The sequence below is a fragment of the Girardinichthys multiradiatus genome, chromosome 11 (genome assembly GCF_021462225.1).
Source record: "Girardinichthys multiradiatus isolate DD_20200921_A chromosome 11, DD_fGirMul_XY1, whole genome shotgun sequence".
Taxonomy (NCBI): Eukaryota; Metazoa; Chordata; class Actinopteri; order Cyprinodontiformes; family Goodeidae; genus Girardinichthys; species Girardinichthys multiradiatus.
In genome coordinates, this window is record NC_061804.1 from 3,559,821 (window position 1) to 3,574,472 (window position 14,652).

At 37.4% G+C, this 14,652-nt stretch overlaps 1 protein-coding gene and 1 long non-coding RNA gene across 6 annotated transcripts in view; both read right to left on the reverse strand.

The window, feature by feature from the left end:
- LOC124875875 overlaps positions 1–14,652 on the reverse strand; it is a 412,032-nt gene that overhangs the window by 122,400 nt on the left and 274,980 nt on the right. The gene's annotated exons all lie outside the window — the stretch shown is intronic.
- Positions 1–14,652, reverse strand: part of LOC124875871 (glutamate receptor 1-like) — a 116,355-nt gene that overhangs the window by 49,160 nt on the left and 52,543 nt on the right. For all 5 annotated transcript variants that reach the window (XR_007040156.1, XM_047378277.1, XM_047378276.1 and 2 more), the window contains exon 4: positions 8,114–8,298. Coding sequence is in view for 4 of the 5 variants with exons in the window: in XM_047378277.1 (XP_047234233.1) it covers positions 8,114–8,298 (185 nt within the window). In the remaining variant the exon portion in view is untranslated. The remainder of the gene's footprint in view (positions 1–8,113; positions 8,299–14,652) is intronic.

Below are 14,652 nucleotides of genomic sequence, written 5' to 3' on the forward strand. Positions count from 1 at the left end.
TTGCTGATGTTTTTAATGGTGATAAAATGCATCCGTCACACATTCATCACCATTCATCTGTGTTTGTCTGTTTAACAGTTTTCCTATTGGAAGTTCTTTGAGAAATTATTTGTTCTTCATCACCATCAAAAAGAGATGGAAAGAAAGCCAAAGGGTATCCTCAGATTTTTGAGTAAACTGACAGATGATGGGGAGGAAAAGGAAATAGATGCAATGACAAGACGAGCAGAGATGGAGAGAAAATGGATGATAAAAAGGAGGGAGAGCAGGAGGCAGTAGAGAGAGCAAAGAAGGAGGAGAAAGAAGCAGGTGTTAGCGGTTTCCTTCCTCTGAGGTCCAACTTTGAATGAGGATCAGTCAGTAAATGTTCATGAGCACAGCTGGTCGATTTTAAAGGAGGAAGCTGTTGGAACCGCCCTCCACTTTCTCCATCTTCCACTTCCTTCTCTCCTTCAGCTGTAATTTGGGTTGTGCCATATGAAACTCCAAATGCAACAAATATTTTCATTTTCTCCCAGTAATCATAACTTGGTAACAAAAAGTTCCCTCTGAACTTGGGAGAAGTATCCGCATCAGTAAAGGTCCCCCCAATCCTTTCTGAAGTTTTTCAAGCAGATCACAGATTTTGTGTTCAAGGTCAAACTCTTTGATAAGAATCCCTTGAGCTTTAAGTGAGGTTACTCTTAAACCTGACAATCAGTGCTTAGAATAATGTAAAACAGGTCCTGTAGATAGCTAAATTTACCCAAAAGTGTCTATTTCTCATATTCCTTGAAGTTTCTGTAGCCTTATCAACTAGAATTATCAACAACTATCAACATCCTAATTTCTCTACAAATATTGTGAACATTTCAGATATAGTTCACTCCTACAATAAATACATTTTTCTTCAACCCACTCCTTTTGAATATGTATAAAAATACTGCTTTCTGTTGCAATCGCTCATTGTTAATACTCACATCTTCAAATAACAAATTCATTCATTCATTCAATGATAGTTAAATACATGTTTATATATTGTTAGACATGACTGAAAACCATGATGAACCAAAGAGCTAGGTTACATCTTGGTAATTTAGGCAGTAACTCATATGCTAATTTAAATCTGTGGATATAACACCTCCCGGAACCAGAAAAAAGAAAACCGATTCATCTTCTGAAAGGAAAGAAAAATAGCAGTTAAATCTCACCAGGGCTGGGCTTCCTACGCTTGCCTACCAATCATTTCATGGTCCAGTTCTTCACTCTTAATGGAATGGTATCACCTTGCTCGTCCCAAAATTTGAAATTTAACTAAAACCAAGTCACTGAGGTCACCACACTACAAGCCAAAACTTTGGAGGCAAGACCAGTAAAGGTCAAAACATCTGAAGACATCTGTTAAAAACGCCTTTCTTAAAAACTAGTATAAATTTGATGAATTTTGGGATGCACTTACCTCATGATAAGACCCTTCCTTTTTTGTGTTTCTATGCACACTTTCCTGGTTACCTTTAGGTATCCATTCATATTACCAGACCATTGCAGAATAAATTTTAAACTAAAGAAAAGAAAGGTTTAGTTTAAAAGTTTAGAAGATTTGTAAATCAGTTTTTGTGTCATACAGTATGTAGACATGCTCTTGTTAAAGCCAGAGGAGGTTATTTTTGGCGCAACCATAGTCTAAGCAGGAATGACACCAATACCCCATAATTATACAAAAATGTATCTGATAAGCAAGTACTTGTTAGTTTGTATTTTGCTGCAAAGTATATAGATGAAAAAATGCTATTAATACAAATTCAATTTACCTTCCAAACGTTTGGCCTGTAGTGTAAACCATAGTCATGGTCATCCTTTGATTAAGGCTCAAAAGCAAAGTGAAGAAGGCATTTTCTGTAATCTCTGGAGATCAAGTTGTTTATAGGGAAACTGTAATTAAGGAATCCAAATGATGAGTCGGATTTCCACTGGACTGACACGCCATATTAACTCTCTGCCCACAGTTTGGGACTAAATTTGGTACTTAACTTTGTTATCTTAAGCAGCAGATGACCAGTCATTTGGTTCATATGTTTAAATCTACCAGAGGATAAACTGTCTCAGAGAGATATGCTTTTTCACTTCACTATCTGACCTAGACTTCACACCTTTTAATCTGATTGTCCTCTACAGTTTTTTACTTACAATACATGATTTGTTTGGCGTATATGCAAACAGTGAACTAACCTGACTCAGCAGTTTGTCACCTCAGATCATCGTCGGGCAGCAAAAGCCACCTGAGACTTAACTTACAACTAAACTAAATGAACCAAAGCTGAGGTCGAGTGGACCTGATAATCAGAACAAAACAAAACAAAACAAAACAAAACAAAACAAAACAAAACAAAACAAAACAAAACAAAACAAAACAAAACAAAACAAAACAAAACAAAACAAAACAAAACAACTGAAGCAAGAAGAATCATTTCAGGTATCAGAACAGCACCTAGCACTCAGGTTAATATTGGCCAATGGAGTTATACAGGAAAAAGAGTTTCCCAACTGACAACTGGTTTTGGGTTAGAGTTCATGCTGAGGTTTTATTTTCCTAAAATATTTTCTTTTTTTTGTCTCTCCTGCTGACACTAGTAAATTCTCCAATATGCCCAATAATTCTTTCATCCAAAAAATATGTTTAATCTTTGCTTTTGCTCTTTCTCTCTCTGCTCCTGCTGTTGCCAGTTAATTATTGCTGAACCTGATATCAAAGAGCTCTGTTAAAACCAAAACATCTTTCAGCTGCATTGCACAAATTTCTCTGCATCTCTGAACAGCAAATAGTAGATCCAACAACTGGGACACGAATGATCTACCTAAATGTCTGTGTGCACTGGAATGTTGGTCCCTGATATAATTTTCACACATGCATTGGCACATGAGATAACGAGACGCTCACAACAAACAGAGTAAAACTGCTTTTACAAACATCAGTGTAAAACCCAGTGAATTTGATTAGTAAAACATAATGTGATGGAAAAAAATGCTTAAAATAAAGTTTTCAGAACCAGCTTTATTTGCCAAGTTTGTGCACACAAACGAGGAATTAGACTTCAGTTACATTTTTGCTCTTAATGAAGGCAATTTAAATATAAATATATAAAAAACAGGAAAATAAAAAAAGGTTTTTGTAAATATGTACACTACCGGTCAAAGGTTTTAGAGCACCCCAATTGTTCTGGTTATTTATTGCAGTTGAAGTTGCTCAAGACCAATGAATACAGTCATATTCAATACATTATTAGAATATGTGCTCCATTTAGGATTTTTTGAAAATAGAAACCTTTGAACATTTATAAGACATATCATTCAAAAAGCTTACATTTCTGTATTAACAGGTTTTTTAAATTGGTCTGATATAGTTCTCTAGTCTTAAATGTTGTGTTTCTTTGAACATTCAATAGAGCACAAAACAACAGCATACAGATGTTGCAAATGCACCTTTTTCTTATATATGTGTATATTGTACGTTGTAAATATGTATATTATGAAATGCAAAAACAAAACCAAAGAGCAAAGTGTACCGGAGTCAAATTCCTTGTTTGTATGAACGAACTTGGCAATAAAGCTGATTGTGATTCTGATTCTTTGGCTGTGAGCAGAAAATCCTTCAAAACATCAGTTTGTGTGCAGTTAATCTATATGTGTTTCACTGAATGAGCTAAGTTACTGAAATAAATAAACTTTTCATCAATAATTTATTGAATGGATCTGTAGCTTGCAATGATACAAAGGTAAGTGCTGAACTGAAAAATAATTTACATTTCAGAATTATACAAAAAACCCTAACCCTAACCCTAACCCCCTTTTTTACACGAAATGGGTTGACAATTTTAAGCTGTTCTGAAGCAATGAAGGTTGATCAAGTCTTGAAAGCTGGTGCTACTAATTCCTACAGGTGTTTCCAACCGTTTCAGACCCTCGTTCTGCAGCCGGATAGAGAAAGAGGAGGGCTAGGAGCAGTGTTCTGTTCATGGATCCCCAGGACATCATGAGGATTCCTGCTGTAACTCCTCCTTCCTGGGGCGGCCCTAACAAAATAGGTTAACACTGTGCAGTATGGGGTGCAGTTTTTTTCTAACCAGTCTGTAGTTCTCAGTGTACTGTTCAAGTCCATCTTTCATTCATGGCTGGGGAGCACAACAAGCAGTTTGAGATTTTGAAATGTCCTCCAAATTTCCCAGATTTTAATCTATTCAAGCATTTCTGAGATGTGCTGTACAACCAAATCTGAAAAATAAAAGTCACACCTCCATTTTTACAAGCAATGCGTTACTACTGGAGTCCATGCCTCTACAGTTCAGAGCTTTTTATCAGTAAAAGATGGGGCAGCACATTATCACGCAGGTTATAATAATGTCATACCTGGAGTTCTTATGTCCAAGGAGCATGGCACAGTGTACTTAGGAGTGGCATCTAGGTAACATTTGTTGTGTTTTTATACCATGAAATATAATTTGTGGACAGTAAAAATTATAGTTATTCTGAATTTTCACATTTGTTGTGGAGGTATTTCCTTTTTAATTGGCTATAAGCCCTTAGCCTCGACACAAAACAAGCAATAGTGTTCACACCTTGCTGTCTCCAAATCGTCCTTTCCCAAGAAAGGAGACAACACCTTCAGTCGTCCACTCTCTTCAGAGGTGACTTGACAAACGCTTAACCATGCTTCTGTTCCTAGAGCCTCCCAAAGAGCCATTTCAGACCTTCAGTTTCCTAAAAAGTAGTGACTGACCAAGGTCTTTCAGCAGCAGTGCAGCCACCTTACATGACATTACCTTTGTAGCCAGATGACTCTGGCTACAAATGGACTTGGGAGTCCAGAGAGTGACTTGACAAAGTTAGCCAAGAGTCTGCTGTTTGAAGGAAAAGAAGTCACCACATTCCTACTTAAAAGGGTACAGACTACCAGCTGTTGAAATAGGGTAATGCAAGGATACAGAAACCCAACACAAACTGGGCAAAACATCTCTCTCTCTCTCTTTCTCTCTCTCTCTCTCTCTCTCTCATTCTGATCATTCTCAATCTAACTTTTCTGCTCTTTCATAGTACTTTACATTGTGCAGGGATTCAGATTTGAGCTGCAGCTTGGGAAGGTGGTGCTGATATTCTTTCCTTCAGTAATTCTATTTTTGAGGGAAAACAAAATAGCAAATCCCAAGCAAAACATCCTCTACAGCTTCATCTGAATATTAAAACGGACAACCAGAAGCCTCCTTGGAGAGTCCATCTAACATCCTCCAAAGTTGAAAGGTTTAGTTTAAAAGTCTTCTTCTGCTCATGGCAACAGTAAAGTACTCACTTAATCTTTCAGCGACTACCATCTTAAAGTAAACACTCTCCTGATCTGATGGGAAATATTGTTCCTTTCCTAGTCAGACTTATTTACTGTGCTGTGATGCCATTTCAGGAAGTGGATGCTTGTTTGGACAGCACTGTCAAACTGACACCAATGCTAATGGGCTCTTAACAGCTGGCAAACAACAGCTACTCTCCACAGGAAGAAGGGAAGAGGAGGAGACTCCAATAGAGTCTCTTTGAGGCTGAAATAAAGGCTAAGTAGTCAGTTTTTGTAACACACATAGTGGCAATGCAGCAGACAACTTGTTCTAGCTTTTCAGACATGTTCTGGTTTAAAAATTTTCAGAGAGACTCATTGCAGTTAATACTTCACGTATAATTTATGTTTGTAGCCATCTGGTTTTTACAGTCTGGACTTCTACATAATGCCTCCTCTCATTCTGGTTTTGTATCAGTGTCAGCAGATCAGTGCTGCATCGATCTGCTTACATATAGTTGCATTTATTTTTTCACTCTGGAGATTCAATAAAGGCAAACTACTTTGAAAATACAAGCAAACTAAAACAAACAAACTACCTATCTATCCATCCATTGTCTTTACCCACCTATCCTTGCCTGTCTCCAATAGTGATTGTGTGAGAGGCGGGATACACCCTCGACAGGTCACCAGTCCTTCACAGGGCACAGCCATGCACACACTCACTCATACCGAAGGGCAATATAGAGAGACCAATTAACCTAACAGTCATGGTTTTGGACTGTGGGAGAAAGCCAGAGTACTAGAAGAGAACGCCTGCAAGAGGAGAGCATGCAAACTCCATGCAAAAGGAGCCCAGGCCCAGATTCGAACCCAAGTTCTTATTGATGTGAGGCAACATTGCTAACTGTGCCACTGTGCAGCCACAAACAAACTAATACAGAAAAATATGATAAATCCAAAATTAGTCTAACTTGGCACAGTTGAAGTAGGACTGTCACTTAACATGTAATTAACAATCCAAGTTATATTGTTAAAGAGCTATTTCTTTTTCTGTAATAAAGCTACTTCCAACAGTGTTAAGACAGGTCTGATTCCCATTAAGTATTATGTGTATTAGAATATGTACATAATCTAATACACATAATAATGGGGTCTTTTTCCAGCCTTGACAGAAGAAATAAAGAAATAATTGTAAATATATTAGTTCTTTCAGGTTTACAAGGCATTTGTTTTAGCACAGCTCTCTTTATGTCCAAGCACAACATTTGAAAGTTCAGGACACGTCTTTGAGCCATTGCCACATCTTAGCACTTTAAATTCATTGTCCTATTTAATTCATTGTCGACCCCGTCTCTGAGAAGCTTTAGCCATTGGACAAAAATATCTCCCTCTAGAATACTTTGGTATACAGAAATGCAATAAAACTCCACTACCCTATTTGACAGTTGGTATGAGTATATTTGTACTATTGAGTATATTTGTATATTTGTACCTGCTTTTGGTGTTCTCAAAACATGGTGCAGTGCATTACAGCCAAAAATCTTTTCTTTGGTTCCGGTTGTCAAAAAGACATTTTCCCATAAGTCTTATGGTTCATTCAAATGCAGCCTTTCAAATCTAAGTCCTGCTGCCATATTCTTTTAAGAAAGAAAATGCTTTTTCTTGACTTTTTCCAAACAAGACAAACTTATTCAGTGTAATCTAATGGTCCTGGCTTTAACTTTAACATTTAGAATGGCATTTGGAAAAGGACCAGTGTTTTTGTTATTAATTTGATCATTGCATGCCCTGAATTAAAAAGTGAATTTGCTGGGACTCCTGGGAAGATTAGCAAATTAAACCCTTTTTTACTTGTTTCTAATAATTTTCAGATTAATGTACAGCAGAAACTGCTTCAGCAAGGTCATTGATGAAGTCCTTGGCATTGTGTTAACACACAAGCTCTGCTCTGCTGTAATGGAGGTGGTCATACTGATGATGAAAAGTTAATCATGCATATTTGCTTAGCAGCACCTGGTTGCTACTTTCCTTATTATTCACTGTTGAAGCAGATGGACTTAACTAATGATAGTGTGAACTCTGTTGCATGTTTTTGTACCCTTAAGGTTAGAGTTGAAGACTTTTAGAACTTTGCAAAGATCATATCAGTTTTATTAAGTAAAACCCTAAAACTGAAAAGTGTGTATTTTCTTTTAATAATGACTGCATATCTGATTAGTATCAGGCAAAGAATTTCATTAATATTTTGTTCTCATTTTGCTGATTACTATCATCAAAAATACAATTTCCTGAAGTGTTGGCATCTTTTATTATTTTTAGCTGTTCTCATCGTGAGTCTACATTATATGCTCGGCTGTTTCAAATTAGTGACACCAGTGGTTTGCCATTAATTTATGTGAAGAGGCAGTTTCACCACATACTCTGCACAAAGTGCTTCTCTGAACCTATTTTCTATGCATTACATGCTGGAAGGTAACATCATCTGGAAGATAATATATTTTATTAAGTTGTTCTGTTTTCCTCTCGTCTGTATGATTTCTGAATGCCACGATGCGGAGACAATATGCAGGTAAATCCTAATTAACAACCAAGTACTTCTACATTAAGTCCCAAAGTTGCTCAGTTTACAGCAATTAGACAGAGGGTTCGAACGTGAAAATCCATTAAACCACAAGCAAACCAATAGACAGTTTAACCTCCAAAGAGCAAAACCTCTCATTTTCATGGAAATCAGAATGCTGTGTGCTTTGTTACTTATTTTAAGTTTTAGTTTTAGTTTGATGTTTACTTTGTGTGAGTCAGTGAGCATTTTACCAGGTTGAGAATGTAGTTCAATCGTTCCAGCTCACAGTCAATGATGATCTGAAAATCCTTCTTGTAGTCAAGGTCAGCCAGCAGCTTGACAAAGGTCCCTTCCGTCATTGTGTCCAAGTTAATGGAGGTGACCTGCCAGTTGCGCTCCGCTGCCGTGTCCAAGATCCTCTGCAGCACCGTCAGACCTGAAAATGACAGATAAATTTAAATGATTTCATCCACAAATATGTAAAGTTTTCAAAGAATGATTATATCCTTTATATATTTCTGTCTGAAACTTGATACTTGGTTGAGTACCCTATTGAGATACAAAAGTATCTTATGTACAAAGGGAAAACATGAAAACCTCATGTCCTTCTTAGGATAACATCCCTTTCTTTCATCTTTACAACTTAACATTACAGTGTAACCCAGATCTGTCTTTGGTCCCCTGCTGTTCAAGGTGGTTTTGCATGTAACTTTCAGGTTTCTAAACCACCTCAATTAACTGCTTTTGATGTGGAGGAGCTTTACCTCTACTTCAAGAACCTCCTCCATTGCTCCTCACTCTATCTTTAAGGTTATGTGCAGTCACCCTACAGAAGAAGCTAAATTTAGCCACTTGTATCCAGGATCTTTTTTTATTTATGCATTCGTTTTATCTAGGATTTTTCAGTCTTGATTCGTCTCTCATGACCGTAGATAGGGGTCGGAACATAGTTCTTTCTTCACCAGAACAGAGTAGAGCAAAGCCAGTATTACTCCACAGAAAACCTCAATCAATTTGTCCATCTCCTGCTCCATCCTCAGCCATTACCTGTGGACACCTAGACACTTGAACTCCTCTGCGTGTGGCAGAGACTAACTACCCTGCCCCATTAAGGCAGGATCACTGCCTTAATGGGGTGGCTCATTTGAGTACTAGTGGCTTCTCTATTGTCTGGGGCTTTGATTTCTGGTAGGGTCTATTATTCCACACTGGGCTCACAGGAGGCTGCAGACTAAGAGTGATTCAGTCATCCAGACGATTGGCAGACTACGAATGCAGAAAAACCTTGCTTGAGCTGAAAAGATCTATGAACCAACCTGAAAGCAAGCCTTGTTGAGGGGTTGGAGCCCACCAACAAGTGGCTAGTGGTCTAGTCTTTGCTCCTGTGGTTAGACCTGGCTCAACCCAAATAAATATATTTGTGGGTTGCAGGTGAGGGCATGTTTTGTTCCTTTGTCACAATCTGTCTTTAGCTTAATCTGATAGCAAATTATACAGACCTGCTTCCTGAGGTTGAAACGAAACCATAACCAGTCCTTTTTATAGCAGAGAGTTTGTAACTCTTTAAATCTGTTGTACAGGTTTGATATTTCTGTTGCCTTCATATTTAACCACGGCAACTCCCATCCTGACTCATATATTTTCCCTCACATTCCAGGTCGTTTTTGTTTACAGAAAGTAAACAGATCATTGAGACTTTTTAATGTGAGAGGCTGAGTAGGTAACAGCTCATCAAACCCGAAATGCTGAGCAGTTTCATCCTTTTTTTAAAAACGAGTCCAACTTGTGATATTTGCTGGGTGCCTTGGGCTGAAGCTGACCCTGAATGAAATTTTAGAAGGCAGCTTCCTTACACCAAGAGGCATCAGACGTGCAAGGGTTTTATTTTCATTCAAGAATTCTGCTCTTACCTAGAAATATAAATAAATAGTGACAAACTGTCTTAGAGGTTTTCAAGTCCAAGTTCTTCAGCTTTCACGCTGCCTCTTCATCTGAGCTGAGATCAGTTAAAAAAGGAAAACAAAATTTAACTTCATCACATTCAGAACATCAGCAGCAATGCAGGATTCTCTGAAATCAAGGTATCACACAGCTGTTCACCTTGAAATTATCTGTTAAATGAACTTTAGAATATGTAGAGAATATGTTAGAGTCTTAAATTTATTTTCTATTGGTAACTAATCAGGTGACAAGGATTCGATTGAATTAACTTTGTAAAGCGCTTTGAGAATTGACGCTATAAAAATAAACTGAATTGAATTGGTTTGTATTAATCTGTTTACAGACATTAAACAAGGCTGAAACCAAAAAGTTACAGAACAGATGGCAGACCAAAGTCTGACACAACTATGACATAATGTTCATAAAATGTTCAGCCATCTCAGAAAACTGGGCCAGGCATTGTCCAACACAGATTGTTGGACACTCTGGCATTACTAAATTAGTTTCAACTTTTATCATCAAGAATTTTCTATATTTTTGGTGAAGTCTTTGTATTGAAAGCAAAACAACAACAAATGAAGTTCAATAGATATCATCAATATAACCGTAATAGTCAATACAGCAATATGAACATTTTTTGTTTTTCTTTCTCAGCAGTTTATTCATCTTGGACATTTTCATAGATTATCATACTGTGAGAATCTCTTTCATGCTCATGGCTGCAAAGCTTAGTATGAAACAGTGAAAGATGAAGCTAATTCGGCTGTCCTGTGTTATGATTGTTTCCATTACTTTTAATAAAACATGAGAGTGCTTATTGTTAGCATTTTTAGCTATACTCAGTTCATGTTTGCCATTTAATAAACCTTGTTACGCTCAAAGCTCATAAAGTGGTGCTCAGTTGAAAGCTTTCGTGCGCATCACTGCAAATTACCACCTGTGAAAATGATATAGCGATAATAAAACTGTTAAAGTAATAAATACCAATCAAAATTCGTATTTAAATTTGTTCCAAGTCCTTCAAAACCTTCATTCACAAATTGCATCTCAAATAAACTTTGCTCATGCTTCTTCTGCTTTTCTGAGCAAATAACCATATAGGTCTAATCATCATTCAGGGACACACTCTAAATGGACTCCATTGCCACTGTCTTCTTGGGTGGCCCTTTTGTTACATCAAAGATGTCCAAGTATGTGACATAACTACTCTTTGAAAACCTTCGACATGCTACAAGCTACGTGCTCAGTTTCTTTCAAATTTGGACCTGAAAATGAACATAGCTAATGTGAGCCCTAAGCTCAAACACAACTGATCTGTAAATGTAAAATCTCTGAGAATATTCTTAAAAACATTTTAAATTTAGTCTGACTAAATATTTAGAGCCAAACCCACTGACTTCAGGCTTAGCAAATAACATTAAATCAGTAAAGTGTCCTTTGCAGATTGCGTTGGTAAAATTGATGCTCAACCCCATTCACAAGACATGGAAAACACTGTACCAGACTAACAAGTAAAGATGTTTTTATATAATTTATAGTTAAATAATTTTTTATATTCTAAATAGTTTTGATGAGGTTTGCTGAAAGAATGACTCCCTCTCGAGTTTTAACTAATCAGATCTAAAATTGGAGGATTTTAACTGCTGATACCGAAACCTTCAGTAGGACTCTTTTAGCACCACATATCCTTGCATCAACAGACAACGTTGGTAAAAACAAGATGTACTAATTGATGGCAAGACGCTTGGAATGAAAAGTTTCATCACCAAGTGCTCTGACACCAAGGTTTTACCAACTGAATATAATGATTAGACTCTGAAAGGGGAAGACCCTGCCCTTTTTTTTACAAAAGGCAGCTGCTCATTACTGTCCATAAACTGACTACTGAGGCTTTTTCCTGCCTGCCAAGTGTTAATGATAATGCACAACATTCAATTAGAGAGACAGCCAAGCAAGAAAACAACTGTGACTGAGCGAGCATCAGCCACCAGGACTGAGAAAACAAGACAGAGCATAAAAATAAACACTGCACACAGAAAGGAGAAACGTGAAAAAGAGCTTCATCTAGACAATTCATCTTCATCTAGAACTAAATTGCTTCAAATTCTTCCTTCTATTTCAATAAATATAATGCATAACGGGGAATGAAAAGACAGTAAGGAAAATGTAAGAGAAAAGGACAGTGGAAAAGAGAATGATGACAAGCAAAGTTAATGCAAGAGAGAAATAAAAATTTGAGGACCAAAGCTAAGAATGAAAAGAAATGAAAAACAATTATTTTGTAAATGTATTCAAGTTAAAATTAAACTTGAACTTAATACTCAGGTCACACTTTCTTGCATTGCAATCAATTAGGAAGACACAACACCACAGGAAAACTCTGATATTACCTGATACTGTTGCATAAACACCCTGATCGCCAAACTGCTACAGATTCTTTGGACATTTCATTCTGCAGATCTCACAAGCATGCACATCAGACAAATATCACAGCAGTGACAAAATAGTATTAATTAATCCCATGCTATCTCAATCCAATGCCTCCTCCACAGATGAAGATTTGCCTACCTCGGTGTGCCAGATGCTTGAAACTGAAAGTGAAACTGAGGCTTGACCTACTTTCTGATTGGACCAATTGGGGGCATTCATAGAGCATTGAACATTCATTTCTAGATGGTCGGTTGATCCGTAAATTTGAAAAAGAAAAAAGAAATCGGAAGTCACATCACAGCCAAAGTAATGCTCTATTTACTGACACAGCCGAATAATGTGAACTTCACACCCTGGATCCCAATGCATCAGCTCATCAAAAGCAGCACATATATTTTAAAGACAGGACAGGACTTGATGTTCATTAAAATCTCCTCCATTTCCTCATGTTTAGACCCTCATACTGTAATACACATTTTTCATTACACAAGCATAAATAGGAAATAAGAAGTATTAAGAAATTAGTTGTCATCACATTGTGATATTTAAGAAAAGGGGCCATAAAACTCTCTTTATAGCTGGTCGTCGGCAACAAGAATTATGCTAAGAGACTAAAAATTGCAGAAAGCACCCAAAACACATTTTATCAAAAAAAAAGAAAAAGAAAAACAAAAAATCCTTTCCAGCTGACCTCCGACTTTTATTTACATCTCAGGAACCTGTTTTCTTCTCAACTGGCTCCAGCAGACATCTAGTTTGATAACGAAACACCAAATGTCTAAATAATATCTCTTTGAACTGTCTGGTTAAACATGAAGTCAGACAGATTAGAAAAAAAACCTGAACACCAAAGGAAGGAAAGCTGCAGTGCTTTGAATGTGTTTGCTGGTGCATACATGTGTGTGTAACAGAGTATGTGAGTGCATGTTGTGTGTATGAAGGTGTGCTAGACCAGCCATGCAGCAGCAGTTACATCAACCACACAGAGGCGGAAGAAAAAACGATTCATGTTCAATTACCCGCGGTTTGTTCATTCGGGTCGATGCTTCCTGCTCTCCCCTTTATTCCTCAGCTGTTGTCCCTTTCTGTTTTTTTTCTTAATCAAAATACTATTTTTCTGGTTGTTGGTTTTCCAGGATTCTCTGCTGTCTTGTTCAAGCAACACAAGGGAATAAATGCCTTGCTCAAAGGCACCATACCCAAACCAGACAAAAATGAAGCAAATAACTTACAGATAGTGAGGAACATGTAAAAGCTCTTTCAGTTCTCTGGACAGTTAAAAAAAGGGAAAATGAGGTCGATACGAGGCAAATGAAGAAAGAGGAAGAATCTATTGTCACTGTTCAGATTTAGAGTGTTTTAGCTGTGAAAAACGTGGCTTTTCAGACTGTAAAGAAGATTATACAGAGAAGGGGAAATACTGTACGTTTGAATAAGTTTTTGCCCTGCAGATTATTTTAATGCCCTGAATAATGTCCTGTATAATGTTTCATTCTTAAAGACTTCAACCTAATTAAATAATAAAACCAAAACTTTTCCATACTGACGTTACAAAAATTCGAGGTTTATCTCTTGAAAGGATACACATTTTGCAGCTATCGTGATCCTTAAGAGTTCAGTTTTATTTCTAATTTTGTTTTCTACGTTAGGTTTTTAAGGTTTTCTTCAAATCATCCATCTGTGGTGTCCTTAATTGTGAAAACCCATCTACCCACAATGGAAATGTTTTATTCTAACAGTCGGATGCTTTAACTTAAGGATTCAAGTTCCCTTTTAAGGAGTTAGCTCAGTTGACAGATTGATACATGTGTACTTTTTAGTGGATGGATTTTTCCGATGGATTACTTGTTTCATATAAAACATTAAAAAGAATTAATCGTGGTCCTCCTCTGAGAATGGGTGCTGCAAGGTGAAGAAGACGCTGTGCTCTGAACCAAGCTAAAACACGCAGGCAACAGTGTTGCTAAGCAACAGAGCGCGGTTCAGGTAAGGTTTTAGTATGACGTTAACGAGATATGTTTTCTGTGGGCCGGTTCCTGTTCACACCTGAGAGGAACCACACCAAAGTTCGTTTGGAAGCAGAACAACCCCACCTTAAAAAGTGGGTCTTGGGCCTGTTGTTTGGTCTGGACCAGGGTTCGCTTGAGTGTATTCACAACTGCACAAAAGGTTTGGACCAAAGGGGGAAACAAACTCTGGCCCCTTTAAAGCAGACCAAAAGTGGCAGGTGTGAATACACCCTTGAACTGTATGGCTTTTAGTATACCTCCACAAAGGTCTGCCATTAGTTTGCAGGAATTTTGGCCCATTTCTTCTGACTGAATTGGTTTAACTGCGTCAACTTTGTAGGCCACCTTCCTCACACACAGCTTTTCAGCTCTGCTCACAATTTTCTTTCCGGGACTCAGATCAGGGCTTT